The sequence below is a fragment of the Ursus maritimus genome, unplaced genomic scaffold, assembly GCF_017311325.1.
Source record: "Ursus maritimus isolate PB19 unplaced genomic scaffold, ASM1731132v1 scaffold_32, whole genome shotgun sequence".
NCBI classification, from domain to species: domain Eukaryota; kingdom Metazoa; phylum Chordata; class Mammalia; order Carnivora; family Ursidae; genus Ursus; species Ursus maritimus.
The window spans coordinates 21779473-21807281 of record NW_024425786.1 but is presented as its reverse complement, the minus strand read 5'-3'; the positions used below and the strand labels follow the sequence as shown (position 1 = coordinate 21807281).

Here is a 27809-nt window from a genome sequence, read left to right as displayed (position 1 = left end):
TGGAGCCTCGCCAACCCCCTCGCCCCCTCTGCCTCCAGTGCCTCCTCGAAGGGCCCTTGGGGGTCAGTCTCTCCTGTCCTCTGGGTCTGAGTAGGATGAACCCAAGCCTCCTCTCCTTCAGGGACCTGGAACCAGCCCCACGCCCAGTCTTCCTCCCCTTGGTATTCCCAGCGCCTCACCTGCAGTGGATGACAACGGGCCCGGCGTCAGGTGGGGTAGAGGCCTTTACGCGCCGGATGAAGGCCAGCAGCCCTGTGGCGTGGTAGGGGACGCCGTGCTCCGGCCACGCGGTGAAGTGGAACTGACGGACCTCATGCCGGGCAGAGTACCCTCTCTGGGGAGACAGTCAGAGTCACTGCTGGCATCCCTAGACACCTGCAGGGTGCCAAGCAGCCGCGGGGAGGACCTCTTCGCGGGATTTCAATCAATTAATCCCAATCATAAACTGAGGCATGGCTATTAATGACTCATGGCACCTGCAAGAAAACCAGGGCCCAAACAGGAGAAACTGTGGGTCCGAGGTTAGACGAGACAAATACAACAGAGGAGTCGGCCGGGGCCCACCTGACACCTAACCCCGTCTGCCAATCACCTGCTTCTGCCTCCACGAGGCTGTGCAAGCCGAGATCACTGTGACTCTCTGATCTTAGCCTAAAGGGGCAAAGTGTCTCCTTCGAGGATTTTTACAGAGCATCAGATGGATCACAGACAGGAGGACTGGGCCCGGCCCCAGCCATGTGGCCCCGGCCATGTGGCCTCGTGCGTGATGCCGCCACTCCACCTCGCTTTCTTTATTTGTACAACGGGACCAACAGAAACACCTAATCCCAGCACTTCCCAGGGCTTAACCGACACGTGCCACGGGCCCGGCACAGATGCAGGACTGGCACCACCAGCCACCGTCTTCCTCTCCACCGTCTCGACGTCCTCTTGGAGTCACCAGCAAAGGCTATCCCCGTCCCATCCTCCCACAGCGCTCCGTGCAGTGACGGAGCCGCTGCCCTGCTGGGGAGGACAGCGGAGGCCTCCTCGCCCCTCCTGCTCCTGCCCTGGCCTCTTCAGGCACCCCTGCAGGGACCAGGTGACAGGAGACTCACCCGCTCCAGGGCGAAGGTGCGCACGACATACTCAGCTAGAGTCTCCGTCTTCACCAGCGTGATCTTGATGTCCCCGTACATGTCTGAGTCCTCCGGCCAGTACCGCGAGCATTTCACCTGGAGTCCCCACGGGCGGGCTCAGTGGGCTCTTTGCTGCCCCCCGTGGCCCGCCTTACCCCCTCACCCCAAGGCCCTGCTTACCCTGCCCACCTCCACCAGCTTGGTGATCATGACAATGCTGGAACAGTGCTCCTGCCACACCATGCGCCAGAAGTCGTAGACCATCTCGGGCTTCGGCCCTGGGGCGCAGAGGGTGCTAGTCTCTGAGGCCAGGTCTCCACCCAGGGCCAGCACACCTGCTGCCCAGCACCCCCACCCCAGGCCAGGAGGCTCCTAAGCCCAGATGAAGTCACCATGCTCACCCCGCACACACCCCACCCAATGCCAACTTGTGCCTGGAGGGCCCTGGGGGTGGGTAGGATCAGAGAGGGCCCAGCTGGAGACCCCAATCATCCCGAGTGGAACCCGGGAGGCACAGAGGGCTAGATCCTCAGTCTATGGCACCAGTCTCCCAGAGGAATGGACACATGAACGGCTGGGGCCAAAGACAGCCAGAGGGACCCAGGGAGCCCCCAGGCCCAGAGGCACAGTCCACACTTGGCAGGACCGAGCCTGCCTCCCCTCCTGCATGCACCACCTCAGAGACAGACAGATGGCCGAGGGAACCACAGACGCACTGAGCACATCGGGGAGACACGAACACAAAGACAGGCAGAGACTGGTGGCCAGATTCCAGACCAGCCAGCCAGTGGGAGAGAGACACCGGGGAAGCAGAGAGGGAGTCAAGCAGGTGAGAGGGAAGGCGGAGGGCGGACGGCATTCAGCAGCGGGCACACAGGGGCAAAGGTGCAAGTACCTTGAGTGGCTATGAAGTGGTTTGACCTGTGGTAACCCTGGAACAGGAGAAGAGGACTCGGTGAGACCCCAGGAGCGGCCCCTCGCTCCCTCTGATCTCACCTCCTCTGCCCTCCTCTCCCAGGCGCAGCACCCACCCCCACGGCCAGCTGCCCACCCTCTTCCCTGGGGCCTCCTAACCGGGGCGCCCCTGTCCTCCCAGTCCCCCAGTTAGGACGGAAGAGCAGCCGGGACACCAGTATCTCGGGTCCAAACCCATCTTTGCCGTGTGACCCCAGAGAAGACACGACTCCTATATGGGCCTAAAGGGTCTCCCCACCCATAAACTGGGGGGGATTAGCCACAATCAGCTTACAGCCCAGCTGTTCGGATACAAATAAAGTCCACAGTGATCCTGCCCAGGTTACCAGGATGTCCCCGGACCCCAGACTGGGTCTCATCAGCCATCCCAGCCCCCTCGGGGCAACCAGGGGGCAGTACCCCCTCCCCACTACATGTCACCCAGAGCTTGGGGGACCCAAGGACCCAGATGAAGGCTTCAGGTTGGAAGCAAGTGAACACACGGGTTACTCACGGCCCTCAGATAAAATGGTTTTTAAATAATAATAATAATTTTTGAGACCCTATTATGATCCCATACTGTGCTAAGCACTTTACCTGCACCATCTCCCACAAAAGAGAGGGCAAGATCTACTTCACCCTCCATCCCCAGAGCCCTCAGGCTGCGAGGAGGACCCAGCCAGCCCCAACTCCCCCCCCCCGGGGCCACAGCCAGGCCTGCCGTCCTGCCCGCACATGACACCCCTGCGGGCACCGCGGCCGGGGTCAAACGCGCTGCAGTACTGACGCAGGATAGAACCATCAAGTTCACGGCCGCAACCCAGCTCCCCACGCCTCGGTCACACTGCCAGGGTTCAAGTCCCAGCTCTACCTCTTGCTAGCCGTGCGCCCTCAGGCAGATCCCTTCATTTCTCTAGGCCTCGATTTTCACATCTACAAAATGGGAACGATGACGGTATTCACCTCCTTGGGCTGTTGTGAGGAGTCAACAAAGTAATACACCGTCAAGGGTCTGTCGCCACGGCCGGCACAGAGTCGGCACCTGATCAATGGTACCTATGATTACTGCTACCACGTTCAAGTTCAAAGAGCAGCCCCCAAGATTCAAACAGTGTGGCTGGCAAGAATTCCTAGGGCAGAGGTGGAGTTCAAGGGCTGAAGAATCCGAGCCTGGGGAGGCAGGTGGATGGGGGCTCCTATCGCAGCTCTACAGAGCAGCTAAGTGACTCCGGCCATGAAACGGGCACTCCTCAGTCTCTCATGTACACCCGCAGCTGCTAGGGATCTTGTTAAAAGGGAGATTCAGACTCAGAAGGTCTGGCGTGGGGCCCAGATTGCGCCTTTCCAACCAGCTCCCGGGAGGGACCAATGCTGGATCTGAAAACACACTGGATTGGCCAGACTCAGCCTCCCGGAGCCCCTGCTCCCTTCTGCAATGGGGGGAGAACAGCGAGAGACACAGACCTGGCGAGTGTGCTGTATACCTGCGTACAGTGCCCAAAACCCAGTTCCAGTTACCAGCAGTGACGGGCGTCCCAGAGCCACTGGCCCCTCACTGGCGGAACTACTGCGGGGCTGGCCTAACTCCCCAGCCGCCGTCTCTGCCTCAAGTCCTCAGCTGAACTGCTGGGTGAATGCGGTCCCAGGGGAAGGCCCAGCAAAGGCACTGCCAGGGCGACCCTCCCACCTCCAGCGCCGGTGAAGCCGGGAACGGGCTCCTCCACCTAAAACCAGCTGGCCTGAGAATCCCACGTGAGAACAAGAGTCTCTTCGGATTCATCCAGCTCTGTCCCTCCGGTGCCAGCCCAGGGCCAGCACCCAAGCTAGTCAGCAAGTACAGTCCACCGCTGAACGAGTTTTCGACAGATCACCCTCCCTATCTGCGTATTAACTTCTTTGTGCATAGGGGCGTTCCTGCACAATCAGAGAACACTACAACGGAAAGTGTAACATGGCCAGGTGTTAAAGGAAGGTAAGCAGACCGATCACCTTGACCACACCCGTTTTAGGGCATCTGAGAGCGCACTGGTCCTCACCCCCCGGGCATCGGCTTGTCCCGGGCACCCGATCCTGGGGCACATCCCACATCTGCCTGGAGCCTCCCCTTGGCTGGCACTGGGGGACTGACCACTTGCATCATGGGTGAGCACCCCAGGGCCTCCTGATGCCCCCTACAGGGAGAGAGCCAGAGTCTAGGATGAGGGTCAAGGGCTCACGTGGGGCTTGAGGCCCATCTCCATGCAGCCACGAGCAAGTCACTGAACTTTCCTAAGGCTCCGTCGTCTCATCTGACAAATGCCGGTGCCTGCCTCTTGGAGAATGGGAGGGATGAAATGATGTGCTTAACATGTTGGCACAGAGCCGGGCACCCAGCCAATGACACTTTTGTTAACTGGCATTCGAAGACAGATTAAAGCCAAGTCTTCTATGGGCATCGAAGAGTGCTGACAATGAACCAAGTGGGTGGGATTATACATTGTATGGAGACTGGTATAAAGAAATATACCTGTATTCATCACCTCCTCGTGGGGGCACCAGGGCTGCGTGTATCCACCCATTTCATAGGCTTATTATTCCATTCAAATTTGGGAACTTTACAAACTGTTGAAGCACACTCAAAATAAGGGGGTGGTGATATCTGGGAGCACATCTGGGACAACCAGTCGTCTCCAGCAGCTGTGACTGTGGGGACCTTTCACTTCGTATACAGAGATGTGTATATTTCTGTATTGTCTGAAAGTTTGATAATGAACTGTATTTTTGCAATCTTTAAAAAACAAGAAATACATTGTTTTTTTAAAAAAGGAGATAAAATAGAAAGGAACCCACAAAATAGCAAACAATCCCATCAGACATCAAGTATTATAAAAATAATTTGCAGTACACCCTTGAATAACATGGGAGTTTGGGGCGCTGACCCGCTGGGGAAGTTGAAAATCCACACATAATTTTTGACTCCCCAAAAACGTAACTACTACTAATAGCCTGGTTAACTAGAAGCCTTACCAATAACGTGAGCAGTCAAGTAACACATATTTTCTATGTTATGTGGTATTATATATTGTATTCGCATAACAAAGTGAGCTAGAGAAAATATTATTTATTAAGAAAACCATAAGGAAAAGAAAATACAAATATAACTTATAAATAAAAAATAAATTAAATATAAATATAAAAACTATAAATTAAAAAATAAATTTAATAAAATAAAAAATAAATTTATTTTTTAAAAAATCCACAAGAAAGTGGACAGTGCAGTTCAAACCCATGCTGTTCAAACGTCGAATGTATATTAAAAACCAAATTAAAGGATCACTAGATGAATAGGACTTTTTAAAATATTCCTAGAAGGCCCAGGGATGGCACAATTTTAAGAAATAGAATACCCAAACTGCTCCCCCAAAATTAAACATTCAAAGTAGGGCTAAACTGAGGATAAAGTAGTTAGGGTTGAGTTTCAAGCAAACTGAGCACGAAGGGATTTGAACCCCAGAGAAACTAGTTTTCAGGGGACTGGCAGGGCCATCATTGCTTCCTTGAAGACCCTGACCCCCAAGCAGCAGAGATGGGGACACCCAGAGCAGCTTCTCCCACCCACCCCTCCCCGCGCCCCCCAGAAGGTATGGCTAGTGAGACTCACTGGGCATGGGGAGCTGGGGGACAAAAGTGACAGAAGGTGGTGACCGGTGAAGGGGGCCTATGGAAGCACCCCAACCCTGATGCCCCATCTCAGGGCAGTGGAGGACAGGAAGGAATTGTTTACAACAGGGGTCGTGTCAAATCTGCAGCCCCGGGTGGCCCCTGGCCAGGCTGCTGAAATGGACAGTTGGCAGTGGGCGCACGAGTGGAGGGGACGGAGGACAGAGACAGAGAGAGAAAGACAGCCAGAGACTATGAGAGAGTCTGAGATACAGCTGGTGAGAAGACAGGAGGAGGAGGAGGAGACGGGGAGAGAGATACTTACTTCACGGTTTATCCGAATCTTAATGATGCCAGTGAGGGAACAGTACAAAGCAAAAGAGACAGATATTAGGCCAGAGGCTGATGGAGGTGGACGGAGCATAGGAGTGGCCAGGATGGGCGATGTGAGGAGGGGAGGCAGAGCAGAGACGGGGGCCGGGCTGGGCCAGAAAGCAGGGAGTGGCATGAGCCTGCTGGGGCCCATGGGGAAGCCAACTGGGACACTGAGGAGACCCAGAAGAGGCCCCTGTCGTCGAAGTTGCCCGAGTCTGAGAGGCCAGGCCCAGCCCGTACCCCAGTCAAGGGAGAGCATGGGAGGTCGGGGAGAAGGTAAGGAATTCTGGAAAATATGGGGTAGCGTATTTTCTCACCCCCAGGAGGTGAAGAAGGGGGACAGGAGAGGTCTCCTGAGTCCCTGACTATCCCACCTCCCAAGTACACACCTTCCTCCTCCTTCACTCCTGCTGCTCCCTACTACCCCCCCTTTCCTCTCCGGCCACACAAAGCCAGCTCAAGCCCCCGCCTCCACGCAGCCTGCCGCGGCTAAGCCTGGCCGTACCGCTAACTTGCTGTGTGACACTGGCAAAGTCAGTCCTCGTTTCTGGCCTGTGCTTTCCCAGCTCATCTGAAATGATCTTACTTGTAGATACGTTTATGTGTCTCCCCGACTAGAATCCATACATTCAAGGAAGGCAGGGATGGTGTCTATGTCATTCTTTGCTCTATCTCTGGTACCCAGCCTGGCACATGGTAGATGCTCGAAACAGATCCGATGAAGGGATAAATGATTCTCTCCCAAACTTGGCTTGCTGTCAGGGTGGGCGAGTCTGACCGGGGTCCCGGGGCCCGTCCCCTCTCGCCCTCCCTCACACCTGGGAAGCAGGTGATTCGCCACCTCTTCACGCCCCAGCCCGGGCCTCCTGGCTGCCTGCCCTGTCCCTAGCCCCCTCCTCGGCCCATCCGGACCCAGCTGCTGCACTGGCTGGCAGGAGAGCCCTGTGGTTAGCAACAAAGGCTCTGGAGACACAGACAAGCGGAGATCTGAGTCCCTTTGTGCCCACTCGCTAGCTCTGTGGCCTTGGACGAGCAGCTCCCCCTCTCTGAGTCTGCTGCCTCACCTGTAAAGTGAGGTGGCCGTGCTAACTACCTCGCAGCACGATTTCAGGGATTATAGAAGATGAAATCTTTGATATAAAGTGCTTAGCACAGCGCTTGGCACACAGTATCTGCTCAATAAACATGAGCTGTTATTCTTCAAGTACCACTCTGATCACGGTCCAAACACTCGTAGCAACTCCCCGGGACCCCTAGGGAAAAGCCCCACCTCCTCGGCCTGCCATCGGAGGCCTTCGCAGTCCAGCCCCTGCCTGCCTGCAGCCTTCCCGTGAGTCATGTGAATCCCAGCTCCAAGCCTCTTGGGCCCTCAGTGAGAGGGGCTCCTTCCTCAACTCCAGGCCTAGCTGTCTGCCCACTCCCCTTCTTTCTGCTTCACGGAAGCCCCCCATCTGTCCATCCCGCAGGAACTTTTCCTGACAGCTGTCGTCTGCCCTCCCCTCCTCTGAGCTCCCTGGCACTGACTGAAGGAGGTAGGGGCACCGTGAACCCCCACGTATTCCCTGTCAGGTTGCTGGCCTGCCTGGGCAGTGCGCCTAGAGCGGGCAGGGCGAGGCCAGCAGAGATGACGGCGAGGCACTCACGTCTATGTAGTTGGCGTTAATGTAGTCGGCATCGGGGCCTCCCATCATCGGGGGCAGTTTCACTCGGTGCCGATCATCTGCAAACACAAAGCAGGGGGCCATGGGGTGGGCAGGCACTGAGCTGGGGAGCGCAGAGCTAGGGCAATGAGGGGAAGCTTCCAGAAGGCCAGAGATACGACACAGGCAGGAGAGCCAGGGAACCTCGAGGCTCAGGGCTGACCAGGAGGCTCTCCGCACCAGAGGGGGCAGGACAGGCCAGGGGTTAGAACTGGGCTGCTGCATCAAGGAGGCCCAAGGTCACGTGCTACTCAGGCGAGTATGAGCTGTGTGATATTGAGCAGGAAGTAAGCTCCCTCCCAAGCCTCAGCTTCCTTATCTGTAAAGTGGGGGTTATAATACATCCCACATCACTGGGCTATTGAGAGGAGTAAGTAAAATAATGGGCGTAATAATGAGCGCATGGCTTGGCACGTGGGAGGCCCTCAATAGGGGGCTCACTCCATCTGTTTTCCAACCCCACCCACGTTCCTCCCACCCATGGCCCCAGACCCAGGCCCTTCCCCAGGACTCACAGGCAGGCATGGGCTCTTGCCGGCTGCCCTTGACCTTGTCTTTCTTCTTTGTGGCATCCCAGCCTTCAAAGAAACTCTGCCAGAAGGGAAAGTAAAGGGGTAGTCAGTGAGGGAGGGCAACCCCTCCCCTCATAAGACCCTGTCCCCTAACAGGATGGGAGTGGGACCACAGATAAGGGCTAGATTCAGGGTTCAACTTGGAGCCTGGGATCAAGTCACCATATATCCCTTTATCAGCAAGGGACTAAGTTCAAAACCAAGCAATGTGAGGGGAAGGAAGAGAGAAAAGCAGGGGGGTGGGTGTCAGAGTTCACAGACACTTCAGAGCAAGGGTCAGGTTTAGGGTAAACCCAGGTTTGAGTTGGAAAGAAAGCAAAAGCGAAGGTCAAATTAAGATTAGAATAAGGTGGAGTCAGAGTCCAGATGGACGGGGGATGGAATTCGAATCAGAGTTCCAGTGGAATTTAGAATGAGAGGCAGGGTCAAAGTCAAGACTGGGTGTTAGGGTAGAGGTCAGGGTCACTCTTGGTGGTCAGAGTCATATTAGGGAGAGGACGAGGATCACGATCAGGGTCTAGACGGAGACTGAGAGGAGACTTAAGGTCAGATTTCAAGTCAGGACCAGGAGGAGTGTGAGAAACCAGGTCAATCTGAGATGGGGTCAAAGTCAAGGCCAAAAACAAATTAGGTTGAGTTAGGGACTGTCAGAGCAAAGGTCCATCTAGGGCGAGGCTGAGGGTTGACCGGGGACAGGGTTCACAGCAAGCAGGAGCCAGGCGAGGCGCTGGCGAGGGGTCCTGGCCGGACGGGGCCCCGTACCTCGTACTCCTGCTTGAAGCCATAGCCCTCGGCCGTCTTCATCTGGCTGATGTGCTGCAGGAGGTCAGCCACGCGCACCGCGGGATGCAGCTGCCCCGTGTGATATGGGGAGCCCTTCCGGCCACAGGGACGCCGCGGTGAGCCCCCCAGCAGGCTGCTGGCCTCGGTGACCCCACCACTGCGCTGGTCTCCTGCAGTCAGAGAGAGGAAAGGGGGTTCCTGACGCACACCGCCCCCCAGTCTGGGGCGTCCCAGACGGACTGGGCCGGAGGGGGAGGGGAGCATGGCCAACAGGGGGGTTGTTCCCTGGACCCAAGCAGCCTGGCTGGGCCCACCTGGTGCACCCCTGGGCAAGTCCCTTCCCTTCTGCATCTGTTTTTCCATCTGTAACACGAACCAGTTGGGTCACGTGGTCTCTGAAGGCCCTTCCGGCCCAGCCCTTCTGGCCCTGCTGTGATCCTGGGGTCCCCTGACTCCATCCTGTTGCTCCCCAGCCTGGACCACCCCTTTGTAACTTTGCCGCACTGCCTGCAGGGGGCAGCGCTCAGCAGAGCCCATGAGAGCCGCTCCCCCTTCTCCCTCTCTTCCAGAGAACAATCTGGAACAATTGGCAACTCCCAGTAATTACCCCCATTCAAAGACAAGCAAATCCCGAAATTAGCTGCTGCCACCACCCCCTCCACAGATTAACGGGAGGCACCTGAATAGTAGCGTTTCTCCTGCGCAAGCATTTCCATTGTCAGCCCGTGCGGCGCCTCAGCCAATGTCAGCCAATGGGGGAGCAGGTCGAGAGGTTCACAGTGACACACACACACACACACACACACACACACACACACACACACGGAAAACTAGCCCCTCCCTCCAGGCGCACCTGCTCCCTGCTCCCCGCTCTTCTGGTCAGCATCCCCACCCTGGTCCCCCAGATCAGGCCCTGGGACAGAGCAAAGTGCCCCACCCAGTCACACCCGCCTCTGGACACTCGCCCTCACACACTTAACACTCATTTCTCTCCTCCTGTCCTGGGTACGATGCAGGGGCTCAGTCAAGGCCAGCCCTCCACATTTCTCAGGGCTCTTCTCTGCCCAGGTCCGAGCTGGCAGGGGCAGGGGGGAAACCCCCAATGGGACCCAGGTGCCAGCCCCCTCCCTTCCACCACCTCCAACACCCTTCTCTTTCTGTGTTTGCCTGGTGAACTCCTATCCATCCTTCAGACCTCAGCTGGAATGAGCCTTCTTAGGGAAACTTCTCCAGTGCCTGGCCTCTGACTCCTACTCATGGCTGACAGAATGAATTCATGACACCAGGACAGACTCCTGTGCTGCTCAACTCCCCAGGACTCCAAGCCCTGGCTCTTCCAATCAGGGGGACTTCTGTACCCTGCTTGGGTTCCCTGTGCCACAGTTTGAAAACCACCTCCAGGCAGACAGGCAGTGCAATGGCACAGCCCACCTCATCTGTTCCTCTTCTCTTGGGAATCAGTCCTGAGCTACCTGTTACCCAAAGTCTGAAGACAGTTCCTTCACAGTTGATCCAGATTTTCTAGTTTCTGACAGCTGGAGGGCCAGTCACGTGTCAGTTACACCACTGTGGCCAGATACCCCAAGCCCTTAATTCTTCACATGGAGAAACTGAGGCCCAAAGAAGAGAGACTTGCCTAATGTAGTGGTTGAGAACATGCATTCCAGAAAACACCAATCATGACAGATGACTAAGTGCTATTCCATTAAAAAGGAGAAGAGAAGGAAGATGAGGAGGGGTTCTCTGTTTTAAAGGAATCTGTGAAATTCTGGTTGAAACTAAAAGAAGTATGTTTTTTCCCTATTAGACCTCCCAGGGCTTCCTACAAATTAGTGTGCATTTTCAATCTCCAAGAGTTGAGTAGAAACAGCAATGTTTCACCACCGTCTCTCAGCACGGAGAGCTTTTTTCGTTTGTTTCCTGAAACATCCTCAGGGGAAAACAGGGATGATTGTGGTGATTAAGACACAGGCTCTGGAGTCAGACAGGCCTGAGATCAAATCTCAGCTCTGCATGGGACGCTGGGGATGTTACTTACTCTCCCTAAACCTCCCTCTTCATGTGTCAAGGGAAGACAAAAACTGTTATTCTCCCATGTGATGATACAAACATTAAATAAGATAATGTATATAAAGCACCCAGCCTGGTGCCCGGCCCGTGGCGAGCACCTGCAGATGGGGCTGTGGACGTCACGAGTCCCAGAGAGCCAGGGCAGCTGGCTGACCCGAGGGGGCCTTCCTTCCTTGGTCCTTCTCCACTGCAGGATCCTGGTTCAGGACCTGACAATTCTGAAGAACGTGTACAAGAAATGCACAAGCACAAGGGTTTCAACACAGAGGCTATCTGCTGGCTCGACACACTGGGCGACGCAGGGGTCCCAGCGCTCTTTGTGGAAGCCACGCCGACAGCTCCCTGGAGGGCCCTCCACGTGGAGAAAGGGGCAAGGGAGGGTATGGGGAGTCCAACAGCCCATCGCTGAGGACCTGAAGGGTCAGCCCTGAGGCAGCCTCACAGTACACACGGAATCAGCTTGCAATGGCTGAACACAAGCAAAAAATCCCACCTGGTCGGGGTCCTGATGGCAAGCCACAGCCGAATCCTGGGCTTCTGTCTGAGCCCAAGAAGGACATAAGATGTTCCACAAAGACCACCGGGAGGGGCCCCTGGGTGGCTCAGTCGGTTAAGTGTCTGCCTTCAGCGCAGGTCACAGTCCTGGGTTCCTGGGATTAAGCCCTGTGTCGGGCTCCCTGCTTGATGGGGAGTCTGCTTCTCCCTCTCCCTCTGCTCCCCTGTACAACACCCCCCCCCGCTCTCTCTCTCTCTCTCTCTAGCGCTCTCTCTCTCAAGTAAGTAAATAAAATCTTTAAAAAAAAAAACCAAAGACCACCAGAAGACAACAGGGTGATGAGCAATGATGTTGCCAAGAGGCTCTTCCACTTCCTGGGCCCAGAGAAGACAGGTCTCTACTCTCCTTGTGCGTGAATTCCCCTGTGGGATGTGAGACACAGCCTCGCCCCCTGCCACGCCCCACCCCCACCCCAAGGACCAGCTTGGAGGAAGAGAGGAAGGAAGGGGAGAGCCAGCTCTCAGCTTCAAGGTTGCCACCTGGGGCTTCTTCCAGACTCTCCCCAGCTCCATCATGATTGTGGGACATCTTCTGCAACCACTGGACAGCTATAGTTTTGGGAGGGAGGGCTGAAGCCCAGAGGGGGGGAAAAGTAACACTGGGTCTGGAGTCAGAGAGACCTGAATTCAAATTCTGAGTCAAGTCACTTGACCTCTCTGGGCCTCAGTTTCCCCATCTGAAAATGAAAATCTTCAGACCTTCCTCAAAGATGGGCCCTTTTCCCAATTCCCATCCACCTCAGATGAAAACAGGCCCCCAGTTATATGATCTAGTAGCACTCCAGACTTTTCCTTCCCCAGTGCAATTAGGAAATTACTTTAAAGAAACATAGCTTGTAATAATAGCTAATAATATCTTACATATCAAGCACTTTCCTATTCAGGGCATGATACTTAGGTCACTTAATCCTTAGACTATTCCTATGATGTAAGCACTGGCCCATCGGACTCTGGGGCCCTGTTGTCTACCCTACCTTCCCTGTATCTTTCTTCCTGATAAAGGAGAAGTTGAGTAGAGGAAAAGAACCTGGCAGTTATTTGACAAACCATTTGGCAGGCGGAACCCACTGGCACCCCCAGGGGTCAAGAGCTCCAGATGGACAGGGCTCAGAAGGGGTTGAGGGTTTTCACAGGCAGAATTTCAGACACAACGGGGGCCCCTTCCCACATGCTGGGAACATCCCAGCCGTCTTCCTCGAAGCCAGCCTGCCACCATTTACTCAGCATGATAAGTCCCCGGTGTAAAATTTGTGGCTTTCTGTTCCCCACCACAAAAATCTGGGCTCCTCTGTTTGGAAAGCAACAAAGGAAGTGGAAGCTGGACCAGCGTGGGGCGTGGGGGGAGATAAAAGGGGCTGACCCGTGGCCCCAGTCTCCTGACCACACCTTCGCCGTACCCCACAGTGTGCCCGTGGTTCCCACTCCCTCCTCACCAGCGCCACATCTTGTCCAGCGCAGCCCGAACCCTGACCGCCTCTGCCCAAAGGCGCATCTTCTCGAACCTCTGGCAGCATTCATTGCTCCCACCATCCCCATGGCAATTAGCCTGGGCCTATCTTCCCTAGGCCATGTCTCCCCAGCTGTCAGCAACTGGGGTAGAGCCCATGCATCCTGCCTCTCTGGATCTTTCCAGAGGACTCAGCAGCAGGGCATGCGCCCACACTGTCCCCACCTCCCACTCTCCCCACCGCCCACTGGAGTTTCCCGCCCAATTCACCTGCACAGGCTGTTCCCTCGCCCGTGCATGCCCTTCCTTTCCCATCTCTGCCTGTCCAAATCCTGCCCATGCCTCCCTGGAGGCCTAGCATGAGACAGTAGAAACAGCTGTTTGCAACTCAGTAAGACCTGCCTTTAAGTCTTGGCTCTGCCATTTTCTGCCTGTTTGACAAGTGACTTCCCCTCTCTGAGCCTCTCTGTTTCCTCTCTGCTTCCTCATTTGTGAGATGAGTTGATAATAGCTACCCTGTAGGCGGGGGAGATTACTTAATGAGGGAGGGGAGAAAATTTAATGAGGGAGATCACGAAGATCATGATAAATAAGGGCATGTCGGTGAATTTGAAAACCTAAATGAAACGGACAAATTCCTAGACAACAAATAACTTACTACAAATGGCTTGAAAAAAATTGGAAAGTCTCAATAGTCCTTTACTCTTTTAAGTAAACTGAATTACAAGTTTAAAATTTTTCCATCAAGAAAACAACAGAAAGAGATTGTTTTACAGGTGAATTCCACCAAACTCTCAAGGTGTCAATTATTCCAATCTATCATAATAAGGAAAAAAGAGAAGAGACCTCATTGATACCAGAAACCAGACAAGGATAGCACAAAAAAAGAAAAAATCATGGGCCAATCCCGCTCTTGAACACAGCTTTGAAATCTTGAACAATATTATACCTACACTGAGTCCAACAAGACATAAAAAATATACTGCATCATGACCAAGCTGAATTTACCCCAGGCACTGAAGGTTATTTTAACTTTAGAAAATCTGAAAATGTCACTCACCTTGTTGACAACAACTATATATTAAGTTTAATGCTCATTTAAATAAAACCTCTTAGCAAACTAAAAACTGAAAAGAACTTTGTTAACCAGATAAAACATTTCTACCAAAAACTGTAGCAAACTTCATTCTCAGTGTTTAATGTTAGAAGCATTCCTTTTAAAACCAGGAAAACAAGACAAGGATTTTTGCTATTACCACTTCCATCCAACCCAGTGCTGGAGGTCCGAGCCGGTGCCACACAGAAAGACAAGGAAAAAAAAAAAAAGGGAAATGAAACAGAAGAAACAGAACTGTCCGTATTTATAGATCCTCTGATCATACTTAGAAAACCTGAAAGATTCTACAAACAAACGAAAATTAATAAATAAGGTTATCAAGGACTAGGGATATAAGATCAAAATATACACAAAAAAATCAACTATATTTCTCAATATAAGCAATAATTAGAAATGCAATATTTTAAAAGTGTACCATTTGTGTTGGGAAAACTGGACATCCACATGCAAAAAAATGGAGTTGGACCCTTACCTCACACCATACACAAAAGTTAACTCAATCCAGATCAACGACCTCGATGTAAGACCTAACACTCTAAAACTCTTCGAAGAGGGGCACCTGGGTGGCTCAGTTGGTTGAGTGTCCGTCCAACTCTTGATTTCGGCTCAGGTCATGATCTCAGGGTCATGAGAACGAGCCCCATGTCGGGCTCTGCACTGAGCATGGAGCCTGCTTGAGATTCTCTCTCCCTCTCCCACTGCCCCTCCACCACCCTCACTCACGTGCTCTCTATCTCTAAAAAAATAATAATTGTTTTTAAAAATTAATTAAAAAAACTTTTAGAAGAAAACACAGGGCAAAAACTCCATGACATAGGATTTGACAGTGATTTCTTGGCTATGATGCCAAAAACACAAGCAACAAGAGAAAAAAATAGACAAATGGGGCCTCATGAAAATTTTTAAAATTTTGTGCATCAAAAGACACAACCCACAGAGTAAAAAGGCAATCCGTAGAAGAGGAGAAAATATTTGCAAATCATGTATCTGATAAGAGATTAATATCTAGAGTCGAGAGAGAACTTCTAAAACTCTACAGCAAAAAACAAAAAAACCAATTCAAAAATGGGCAAAGGGCTTGAATAGATATTTCTCCAAAGACGATACACAAATGGCACCTGGCCAACGTGACATCATTCATCATTAGAGAAATGCAGACCAAACCTTCAGTGAGAGACTCCCTCACGCCCACTGAAATGTTTCCTATCAAAAACAAAAACAAAACAAACAGAAAATAACCACTGTTACAAGGATATCCATGCACTGTTGGAGGGACTGTCAGGCGGTACGGCCACTGTGGAAAACAGTCCGGTGGTTGCTCAAAAGATTAAAAATAGAATTAGCATATGATGCAGCAATTCCACTTATCAGTGTGTACCCAAAAGAACTGAATCAGGGTCTCGAACAGATGTGTGTGCACCCATGTTCACAACAGCATTCTTCACAATAACTAAAACACGGAAGCCACCTATGCGTCCGTGGGTGAATGTATGAATAAGCAAAACGTGGTACATACATGCCATGGAATATTCATCAGCCTTAAAAAGGAAGAAAATTCTGAAAGATGCTCGAGGATGAAAGAAGCTTGAAAATATTCAGCTAAGTGACATAAGCCAGTCACAGAAAGACAAATGCTCTGTGATTCCATGTATATGAGATAATTAGAGTAGTCGAATTCACAGACACGGCAAGGAGAACGGTGGTTGCCAGGGGCTGGGAAGAGGCAGGGATGGGGAGTTACTGCTCTGTGGGACAGAGTTTCAGTTTCGCAAGGGGAACAGCTATGGGGTTGGATGATGGTGATGGTCGCCTGTTATGCATGTGTTTAATACCCCCCCCACTGCACACTTAAGAACAGTTTAGATGGTAAATTCTACATTACGTGTATTTTACCACACACACCCACACAACGTACCATTTGCAATGGAAATCAAAAATACAAGGGACCCGAGGGTACACCTAACAAAAGATGTGCCAAATTTTATGGAGAAATTTACTGAAAGACACTCAAGACCTAAATACATAGGGTGATAGACATCCCCCCGGGGATGCGAAGACAATTCCTAAGATGTCAGTTCTCCCCAAATTGATCTAAACATTTAATACAAATCCACCCAAAAAGTTTTCTGAGTAACTTGAAAAGATGATTCTGAAATGTATGAGAGAGACGGGCACTGGGGTGGCTCAGTCGGTTAAGCATCCAACTCTTGATTTTGGCTCAGGTCATGATCTCAGGGTGGTGAGATCAAGCCCCACATCAGGCTCCACGCTGAGCATGGAGCCTGCTTAAGATTCTCTTTCCCGGATTAAGAAGTTGTGGTCCAAATATACAACGGAATATTACTCAGCTATCAGAAAGAACGAGTTCTCAACATTTGCTGCAACATGGACGGCACTGGAGGAGATAATGCTAAGTGAAATAAGTCAAGCAGAGAAAGACAACTATTATATGATTTCTCTCATCTATGGAACATAAGAACTAGGAAGATCGGTAGGAGAAGAAAGGGATAAAGAAAGGGGGGGTAATCAGAAGGGGGAATGAAACATGAGAGACTATGGACTATGAGAAACAAACTGAGGGCCTCAGAGGGGAGGGGGGTGGGGGAATGGGATAGACCGGTGATGGGTAGTAAGGAGGGCGCGTATTGCATGGTGCACTGGGTGTTATACGCAACTAATGAATCATCGAGCCTTACATCGGAAACCGGGGATGTACTGTATGGTGACTAACATAATATAATAAAAAATCATTAATAAAAAAAAAAAAAAAGATTCTCTTTCCCGGGGCACCTGGGAGGCTCAGTCGGTTGAGCATCTGTCTTCAGCTCAGGTCATGATCTCAGGGTCCTGGGGTCGAGCCCCACATCGGGCCCCCTGCTCAGTGGAGAGCCTGCTTCTCCCTCTGCCCCTTACCCCGCTCATACTCTCTCTCTCTCTCTCTCTCAAATACATAAATAAAATCTTAAAAAAAAAAAATCCTCTCTTTCCCTGTCCATCTACCCTTTCCCCGCCCCGCTTGCACGCAATCTCTCTCTCTCTAAATAAATAGATAAAATGAAATGAAATAAATGAAATGAAATGAAATGAAATGAAATGCATGAGAAGGACAAATACAGTCAAGACACCCCTGAAGAGGAGCAAAGCCGGAAGAACTTGATGTACCAGATACAAGATTTAGATAACTCTACTAATGAGGCAATCAGGTATGGACAGACATCGGAATCACCAAAGTGGCCAATCAAAGAGAACAAGGAGCCAAAAGACAATCCCCAAATAAATGGAAGCATGATCTCTGATGAGGGTGGGTCCACAATCAGTGGTGAAAATACAAACTGTAACAGAAGCTAGGGCAGGAGTTACTACAGAAAAAATTTTAAAAAGAAAAGAAAATATAAAAAAAGAAAATCCTTCATTCCCATGACACACAAAAATCAATCACAGACGGGTGAAGATTGAAATGTGCAATGCAAAATATAAAAAGGCTTAGAAAAAAGTAAAAAATATTTTATGACCCTGCAAAGGAAGCATTCTCGAAGAAAACACAAAAAGTAGAAATCAGAAAGGAAAAGACTGATGAACTTGACTAAATTAAAATAAAAACTTGTTCCTTCAAAGACACTAAAAATAACCTGCAGAGATGAGCCAGAAATTGAGAGAAGATATTTGCAATTCATAAGTGAAAAGTGATTATCATCCTAAATATATAAAGAACTCCTAAAAACCACTAAGAAAGCAACAGAAAACCTAATAGAAAATTAGGTAAAAGGCATGAACAGGCATTTCATGGAAGAAGAACGCTGAATGGCCAATAATGATTCGAAAATATGCTCAACCTCATTAGTAATCAGAGAAATGCAAATTAAGACTCTAGAGAATTACCATTTTATACAAACTAGTTTGGCAAAAGTGAAGAAGCCTGGCAAATTCTGAGCTTGCCGGGGAGAGCAGAAGCTCGCACTCGCTGCTGATGGCCGTGAGCACAGGCAAAGCCACTCTGGGACACAGCTCGTCACTGTCTTCCAAAGGGGAGCAGGCTCGCTCCGCAACCCGGCTGCTCTCCGTCTCTGATCTGCTGTGCGGATGCAGCTGGAGATCCATTCCAGAACATTCAGAGCAGCCTCGTTTGTAATAACCAGAAAAGTGGAAGCAAATCAGATGTCGCTGGATGGCAGGAGGAGAAATCAATCGCGATACATTCATATAACGGAAAACGACAAGTCAGAGAAAACAAAAGAAAACAGCGAACCATCCACCTGGGCAAAGATGAGAAACACAGCGCGGAGCGGAGGAACCGTGTGACCGCATTTGTATAAAGCTCAGACACGAGCCAAGTGACAGAACGCACTGTGTGGGGCTGCATGGACACAGGGTAAAACTACGCCCCGAACGGTAAGGAAATTACAGACACAAATTTCAGGGGGGTGTTGATGCATAAGAGGGGTGCAGGGCATATTCTTTGGGAGGGACACCCAGACAGCATCCCGGTGTTTGTTGTATTATCACTGCATGACTTCCAGAAACACTACATACTTTGTCTTGTACAAATCATCACTAAAGAGAATAAAAAGATGAGTGAGGCAGTGATTTATGACAAGCTCCGAGTACATTCGGCTGATCCACCGCCTTCTGCCGGCATGCGGGCCACGGCACTGACGACACGCATACACGTAATAGCCAACCTAGTCTTCCAGCAGACCTACCAGCAGAGATGATCACTAGCCCCATTTTGTACCTGAGGAAGCAGACATCCAGAGAGGTTAAGCAGCTTGCCCCAGCTCACACAGCTAAGGGGAAACTGAGATGCAAACCCAGGTCTGTCTGACTCCAGAGCCATCCTTCTTAGCCACCGGTCCCCTGCCTCTCCCACAGCAGCTGCTCAACCGGCTGGAGATGGATCTGGTCCCCTCTGATCACACAGCGTCACTCTTTTCTCTGAGTCCCCGGAGCCCTTCCCACAATCAACATGGGACGTCGCATGCCTCCACTATGAGTCTCTGTCGAAGTCCTCCATTTTCCTAAAGGTCCCCCAGGGCAAAAGTAATACCCATGCCTCTCCGGCATTGCCAGCGCCAGGGCTGGCACCCAGCGGGAGCACGACCGATGTTTCGTTTTGGCTCTAGGGTGCTACAGAACTCATCGGAGGGGCTCAGTCCTCCTGGCTCAGGTGTGGAATCCCAGAGCCACGGGGAAGGGCGGGCAGGCCAGGCACTCACCTCGGGGGCTATAGCCATGGGTGTCCATGAAGGAGAGGCCCAGCCGCTCGTCCTCCTGCAGGGTGCTCTGGTCCGTGAAGCTCCGGTCCACGGCACTCATCATGTGGGTCTTCTCCTGGCGGTAGTTGACAGTAGCCTTGGTCATGTTCACCGGCTTCCTGCAGAGAGGGGTCGACAAGAGACATGGATGCTGAGCTGGGCAGGACAATGCCCAGGGGTGGGTGGGGAGGCCCCACCATCAGGGGGCCTTGAGGCCAGGAGGCATTCTAGAAGCATCTCTAAATACTGAGAGGGCTCTGCCTCTATCCTTTGCTCAGCAAACCCAGAGCTGCAGCCTCCCCCACAAGGGACTGGGCAGAGTCCCTGTCCTGGGGACCTTTGCTGAGAACAAGGGATGAAGTCCAGTGGCCTCAGGCTGGGCCCTGGCCCCCGTCACTGGCCTGGAGGGCTCAGGAAATGGGAATGATAGTCACTCTGGGACTATCTGGGTATCACAGCAGTCACCCCATCCAAACGAGGAAGATGACTGCCCCAGCTCCAGCCCCAGCTCGCCCTCCTCCTTTCCCCCATCCCCCAGAGCCATCCTCCCTTCCCCCGTCCTCACCGAACATATGACCTGAGAACCCCTTTTCCCTACAATGGGGGTGCACTACGCTTCTCCTTCATGGCAGAGAGTCTGGCCGCTGCTCAGCCAGTGCTCTGGAGTCTTCCTCTAGGCAGGGAACGAGCTCCAACTGGCTTCTTCCTATCCGCAGAACCCCCAGGATGGTCCCACCATGGGCCACATGAGACGTGTAAAGAGATCCATACAAGGTCCATATTCCTGCCAAGACCCACCAGTCCATCCAGCCACTGGAAGCAGCGGAGGCAGAAAGCAAGAGGCCCAGTCCCTCCTGAGAGGCCTTGGGAAAAGGCCCCTAGACAAGGGCCCTGCACAGCCCAGGCCTCCAGCCCAGCTCTACAGAGGAGGATGGCAGTTTGTGACCCCAGAAGATTTGGAGAGAAGGGGGAAGAAGAGGGGGGACAGCTCCATGACTGAGGGGCTGAGCGAAAGGCAGAGGGAATGACTTGGGACCTGTTTTGAGACGGAAGCAGAGCCAGGGCCCCAATCACAGGGAGGAGGGCTCAGGATAATTTAGTCATTCACCCTGCGGGGCCCTACAGCATGCAGGATGTGGGGTAGTCTCGAGAGAGGACTTGCAGGTTAAGAGGGCTCAGGAACTTTGACCATCGGTGGAGATAAAGAGGCTAAGGAAGGGATCGTCCCAGACTGGCAAATTCTAATCAGTCCGTCCTAGTTCAAGAACTGTCTGGGGCAGGGGAAGACCGGGTGACCCCTACCGCCAAGCTCTGGGCATCACCCTCACCATGGCCCAGGGCACAGCCAAGGACTGCTTTGTGGGCCCATGAAAAGAAGCCTCTGTGGCTGTGGGCTTGACCATCAACATAAGAAAGAAGGGAGGGGGCAGGAGGAAGGAGAGGGAGGTGAGGAGGGAACAAGGGAATCAGGAAGATAAGAGAAGGAGGACAGGGAGAAGGAGAGACAATAAAGGGACCATGACAAGGAGAGATGGGGAAGGGGACAGAGAGGGAGGGACAGGCAGACACCAGCAAGCCACAGAGAGGACAGACAGAGGGCCGTGGACAGAGGACAGCAGTCACGCTGTGCCTAGAAGGCGGTCTCCAGGGGTGCACCCCAGGACTCCGCTCCCTGCCCAGGCCTCCCGGTTCACTTGGAAGAAGAACCACAAACAGCAGGCCCCAGCTCCACAGAAGACAGAAGCCGGAGGGACGGCGAGCACCGCCGGCCGCCAGCGGACCTCAGGGTGAGAGTCGGCAGACAGCGTGTGAGCGGACACTTGGACAAGTTCTGCATTTAGGGTCAAACATGAACTGCACAGTAGAGAAGGCGGGACAACTGTCTTGTCCACGATTCCTGGAAAAGTCCTGCTGGAGGCTCCCCCTGAGCTGACGGGGGTGCAGTTGCTGGAAAAGCCGGTGCGACACTGGATGACGTGGATGCAAGTAGAGGGTCCAGGAGGACGAGGTGAGAGACCCCCGTCCTCGGGCTGTCCTGGGGCCACCTGAGCCTGGTCTGCGAGGAGGGAGAAACAGGTGCGGTGCAGGGAATGTTCTGGAAGGCTTGTAGAATCAGAGAAGGCAGAGGCGGAACACAGAGTACCATCAGGAGACCAGGGAGTCAGACGGGGCCTGGGTGGTAACCCCAGCTCTGGACTTCCTATGACCTCTGACCAGTCCCTTCACCTCTCTGAGCCTCCGTCTCCTCGTCAGTAACACGGGAGGGATCACAGTGCGTGTTTCTCAGGGTCTGAGCCCAGAGGAAGTGCCCAGAAATGGTGGGTCTGAAAAGCCTGGGGCCGCCCAGCCAGAGAAGGGGCTCCTGCTGACCTGAGAGCTGTATGCACCCGGGGGACAGCTGCCAGGGTGGGGACGGGCCCGCCCCTGACACGCACACACAGTGCACGGCTGTGGACCCCAGAGAGGGACCTGCGCAAGGCCCTCCACACGAGGAGGACGACACAGGGCCCAAGGGGCTAGGCCGGGGCTACTTACGGGTAGTAGGAGTAGGCATAGTGGTCCCTCCTGGCAGCGTGCAAAGAGAACAGCACAGTTGGGCCCGTGGTCCTGCCACAAGGTGGGCCGAGGGCAGCACCCAGCCGGCAGGGAGGGGCCTGCTGCTTTCTGTGCTGGGGAGGGCGCTGGCCAGGGGCTGGACAGGTCAGGAGGACCTTCCTTGTCCCAAGGGCTGGCTAGGCTCAGTCGTTGAAAACCAAGACCCGAGGCCCCTTCCAGAACCTTCCCCAAGCCTGCTGCTGGAGGGAGGAGGAGGTGGGGAAAGGGCCTGGGGAAGCAGAGCTTTCGAACAGTCACACACACACACGGACAGAGAGAGACATACACACACTTGCACATTCACACACAGACACACACGTGTGGATACACACTCACACACAGACACCCTCCCTCACATGCTCACAAGTGACCCGCTCTCCCCTACAGCTCCACCCCCTCAGTCCCAATGCCACTCACCCCTGCAGGCCCCTCTGCCCCTGAGGGGTCAGCCCTCTGCGTACACCTGTGCCTGGGAGGGGACCCTGGCTGGGGGTTGGGGGTGGGGGAGGTGGAGAGGGCTCCAGCTGGACTCCAGGGCAAAGGGGAGGCCCGCCCGCCCCGTCCCAGACTGCCCCCAAGTGTGGGGTCCATCAAAGGAGCCGGGCCACCCCCTCCGGGCACCCAAAGCATAGCTTGAGTCTGACCCCACTTCGCAGGTGGGGAAGCTGAGTCCCAGAGAGTCGTCTCTGCCCCCCACCCCAGCAACCTGTTCTTTTCATAATCTGTAATTACCCATTTGCCTGGAACTCTGGGGGTCAGGGGCAGAGTACAGACGCCTGTCCCAGGACCCTGACCCCCAGAGCCAGCTCCCTCCTGAGGCCCCATCCGGGCACATCCAGGGGTCTTCCATTCACCTGCCCCCACACCACACCACCAGCAGGGACCCCAGGGAATGGCCTCCCGCAAGGGACTCCTGCTGACAAGAGTGGAAGGCTGAGGCCCAGTGAGGGCAGGAGAGTGGCTGTAGGCCACACAGCACGTCTCCTCTCCTCGATCCCAGGAGAAAGCGGAGGGTACGGAGAGGAGGGGGATGGCTGAAGGAATGGCATTCTGGTCTCAGCTGTAATGTTATGACTTTTCAAGAATCTTCCACAAAGACTCCCCCATAATCACCCACTCTATTGTGTCACCTTTACCCCCTCTCTGCCCCCCACCCCGGCAACCTGTTCTTTTCATAATCTGTAATTACCCATTTGTCCTGTTTCTGGTTTAATGCCAGGCTCCACACTACCTACAAAGGGCAGTATTCTTGTCTCCTTTGCCTCCTGCCGGTTCCCAGGGCCCAGGACAGCGCCCAAGACATGACAATCCCCCAATAAATATTTCATTGAATTGAGTAATCAATAAAGAGGGAAAATAAATAAAAGAACTCCAGCTCTATGAGCGTCCATATCCTCCTCCAAACGGGTGAGTAATAATGACCCCGCCCAAGGGGCCACTGTCAGCCCAGCTCCACCCTGCCTGCCTCCCCCTGCAGAGCTGGGAGCCGGGGGAGGGGGAGGTGCGGGAGGACCCCACTCCACGGGGCCAGGCCCTGGGGATGCACAGCCAACAGGACAGCAGGGAAGAAAAACAATTGAGCCAAGCACTCCAAGTAAGTAAAAGTGCAGGGAGAAGAAAGTACTACAAAGGAGAAGGATGGGAGTCTGGAAGCAGAACCAGAGCTACACCCGGCCCGGGGGGCCTGGGGGGCCTGGGAGTTCCCCCAGCGCAGAAGCATCCAGGCTCACTGTCCACCCTGGCAAGGCAGGATGGGAAGCCTGACTGCCCTCCGCCTGGCCTGGCCCCCACCCAGCGTCTCCCACAACGGCTCCCGCCCCAGGCCACCTCCTTCCTCCGACAAGGATGCATCGGGTGGCCACTGGGTATCAGCGTCCCTCAGCAACCTCCTGACCTGCCCATGACCTCCATCACTGCCAGACCTGCTCTGTCCCCTAAACCCCGCAATGCAGACCAGGGGAGCCCTGAGGAGCACAGTGGACCCTGAAGGCCAGAACAGGATTTAGGGGGATGCAATGAGGCGCTAGAGAATGGGACTGAATGGCTTTTAGAGGAAGGAAGGAAGGAAGGAAGGAAGGAAGGAAGGAAGGAAGGAAGGAAGGAAGGAAGGAAGGGAGGGAATGGGTGAGCCTGGGGGGATCCTGGGGGCTTCAGGGTAGCCTGGAAGGGTTTATGGGGTAGCAGTTGTGTAGACTGCAGGCTTTCCTAGCGAGGCTCCAGCAGCATCTCTGGTCCATCTTCTCCTGGGCCCAGTGCTCCCTGCAGAGGTGAGACCCTCCGCTTGGCCAATCCTCTCTCCTTGAGGGCAGATTTCTAAGGCCTCAAATACTACCTGCAACCCCCCAAAATCTGACCACTCCCCTACAGCCCTCACCATCTGCCTCACTCCCCACCCCACCCCATCCCACCCCAGAGTTAACTTCCAGGTCCCCCGCAGGGGAGGAGGACAGGAACTTGCTAATTCTGGGTACTTCCTGTGCGATAGCCGTGGTGAGGCCCTTCACATCCCCAGCCCTAAGGAGCACGGGTTTTGTAGTCAGGACTGGATTCAAACCAGCCCCTGTCACTTACCAGCAGAGTGACATGGTCAAGCCGCTCAGTTACAGTTTCCTCATCTGTGAGAAAAGGCTCAGACCTGCTTCATGGGTCAGGATCCAAGAAGGAAATGTTCGCTGGTGTACCCTGACTGCTAGAACAGTGCCTGGCACACAGTAGGTGCTCAATAACTAATGATCTAATGGATGGTGTGTGTAAAGCCCTGGGCACACAGTAATACTCATTAAATGATGCAGTTTATCTCAAGTTGTGTGGGGACTAAAGAAGGGAAAAATCAGCTTCATGCCCTGGACAGGCCAACCCCACCTGGCTGGCACATCCTATCCCCAGACCCTCTGGGAGAGTCTCTCTCTGCCAGTGCCTGGCCTCAGGAAAGGCAGCCCTGGCCAGTTCTCTTCATCCCCCTTGATCCTACTTATCTGCTCCTGGCAGCCCTGAGATCCAGCACCAGCCCAGAAGCAGCTGTGCAGAGCCCAGGCAGGGACAGGGCAGGTGCGGACAGGGCTCCCTGGGTGACCTCGGGCAGGTCCATACGCCCCTTGGGGCCTCAACATCTCCATCCTTCAGTTAATGTGCTTGGACCAGTGTCCTGGGGCTGCCCGGTGGGGAATGAAGGGAGGGGGAGGGGAAGAAGGCGTGTGGGAAGCCAGCGTGGTCTCAGAAGCCTCCACCCCTGCTCTAACCAGAGGCTCGGCCTTCGTCTGCTCCATGTGCTGGGCCTCCCAGGGGAGGTTTATTTGGTGTTTTGAAAACAGGTTCTGTTGCTTTAAGACGATTTGAAAACCACTAGACTAGATGCCCTTGAACTACCAGGCAGCTCTCACCTTCTGGGCTCTGAGCCTCTACAATTCTAAACTCTGAGATTCTCAAATCCTGAATTTCTGAAACTCTGAAATTCTAAGTTCTGGATTCTAAGAGGTGCCAGGACGCATGCTGCTCACTGCAAAATGCCCTAGGAAAGGCACCCCTCAGAAACACGCCAGACCTTGGAGGCCAGGGGGGTGGGAGGGGCAGGAGCGAGGTCTCCTCTGAGTCATAGGCCCAGGAGGACTCCACACGGATCAACAGTAACAGGGTCCAGGGCCAGCTGAGCCCCAGGGAAGACAGGGCCCAGGAAGAACCATGGTTCAGGGTCCTTGGCGTGAAGGGGAGTGAGCACCACCCCACTGCTCAGGGTCAGCACCACGACCCCGTGGTCAGGGCAGACAAGTTGGCAGAAGGTCCGCAGGGGGCTGGAGGTTCAAAGTCAGGTTACCTCCACACCCTCCCCCTTGGAACAGCCCAGCAGACGCAGGAGGGCAGTGCCCACTTCCAGCACAGCTCCTTGGCAGCAGGCACGGAGCGCCCTTCCCTGGACAGTGGAACCTGGCACCAGCCAAGCCGCTCCAGCCCAGGTTCATTTGCAGAGGCTCTGGCTTCCCGTTGCCTGGCTTGGGCCCATGCTCAGGCCAGATGCCCAGGCTGGCAGCCCTCCACACTCACCAGGCAGCCGCCCTCCCAGGCCCCAGCCACTGCTCCTCTGTGCCCACCAGGCTTCAGAGGGAGCCTTGGGTGAGTCACGGCACCGGCCTCACTCACCCCTTACGGATGATGATAATGATGGCCCCCAGGAGAAGGATGAGGACAGCAAGTCCCCCCGCACAGATGCCCAGGATGAGCCCCATCTCCTCCGATCTCTGGGACACCTCCAGGGGTCGCTTGCTTTCCTTACAGGCAGCTGGGGAGAATAAAGCGGGACAAAGGGTCAGAGGGGAGACAGGGACCACCTACCCACTGCCTGCAAGGGTCTGAGTCCCTAGGAATACACTAACACATGTGCACAAAGACAACGACCCCCACCCCGTCCTCAGCTCAGAGGCAGCCTTTCAGTCTCATCTGCCCCCTCACCATCCTTATAACTTCTGCACCCCCGTGGATCCCACCAGGAAGAGCTCCCCTTTCCTCTCTACTTTCTCAGATCCTCCCATCCTTCAGTGGACAGGGGATGGAGGATGCCTAGGGCCTTCAGACTCACCCTCCTGCCCTCCTGAGAGGCAATGGGGGGAGAGAAGCACACACCTAGGGCCCGCTGAGGGCATCTCAGGATGGGGGACCAACCACACTCCCTATCTACACTGCAGAGTCCAGCTCTCCCCCACCACAACAAAGGGGGCAGATACAGAACCCAGAACCAGCGCCCAGTGCCATCAGCCCCATGGCCCAACCATAATGGCTCGCCCTCCACAGACCTGTCCCAGGCCCCTGCCAAAGCCACTTCTGTGACCATGACAAGAGAAAAAGAGGTTAGCTCTACTGTCCAGGCTGGGAGGAGGAGCCTTTCAGGTGGGACAAGTGGGGACCAGGAAAAGAAATGCTTCCTGACCCCAGGTCTGCCGGACCACCCTCCTCTGCTCCCACAGCTCTGGGAGCTCAGGGCCCACCCCCCAAGTGCCCAGAGGGGAGAAACCCACCGCTGAAGGCCAGGAAGGAACCCAGGGGGGGCTTACCTTTCCTAGCGATGCGGATGCAATTCAGCCGGGTCTCCTGGAGGCAAAGATGGGGGCTCTCAGCACCACCGCAGCCCTGACCTAACCCTCCCCAGGGGCATCCTTGGGGAGCTTGTCTTGGGCCTAGTCAGGGCTTGTCCAGGGCTCTCAGTAACTAGAGACACCCCTCCCGCAGGAAGGCCTAAGGGGGAAGCAGGGAGGGGAGGGAGGGGCCTGCAAAGAGGGCAATGACTTAGGAAAGGGGAATGAGTTCGGGAGAGCAGGGAAAGAAACAGTGTGGGAGGGGGTGGCCAAGGGGCTCACTAAGAGGGGAGCCGGGGGAGGAGAGAGCCCCCCCAAGGGAGGAGCTGGAGAAGGGCAGGGCTTCCAGGAGGAGGTGGGTGGTGGGCCTCAAGGTCTGGGGAAAGCAGAATGGGGAGATGGACCCCTGGGGAGAGAGGAGCCTGACACAGACTCTAGGGCTCAGGGAGGGGGCAGGGATAGATGGGGGGGTGCTTAGATGTCAGAGAGTATGGGGAAAAGGCTCAGAAAGGGAGATGCCCTAAGAGAAGGAACCTGAGGTCAGGAGGCTCAGGGAAGGAGGGTGGGGG

General features: G+C 54.0%; 1 protein-coding gene across 1 annotated transcript in view; it reads right to left on the bottom strand.

Annotated features, from left to right (window-relative positions):
- The window catches only part of PTPRU (protein tyrosine phosphatase receptor type U), a 77567-nt gene that overhangs the window by 10742 nt on the left and 39016 nt on the right, over nucleotides 1–27809 (bottom strand). The window contains exons 13-22 of the mRNA XM_008694493.2: nucleotides 27220–27256; nucleotides 26312–26450; nucleotides 19544–19701; nucleotides 9121–9311; nucleotides 8302–8377; nucleotides 7730–7806; nucleotides 2014–2050; nucleotides 1299–1396; nucleotides 1098–1214; nucleotides 180–334 (exon numbers count right to left, since the gene is read on the bottom strand). Of these exons, the coding sequence (XP_008692715.2) occupies nucleotides 180–334; nucleotides 1098–1214; nucleotides 1299–1396; nucleotides 2014–2050; nucleotides 7730–7806; nucleotides 8302–8377; nucleotides 9121–9311; nucleotides 19544–19701; nucleotides 26312–26450; nucleotides 27220–27256 (1085 nt within the window). The remainder of the gene's footprint in view (nucleotides 1–179; nucleotides 335–1097; nucleotides 1215–1298; nucleotides 1397–2013; nucleotides 2051–7729; nucleotides 7807–8301; nucleotides 8378–9120; nucleotides 9312–19543; nucleotides 19702–26311; nucleotides 26451–27219; nucleotides 27257–27809) is intronic.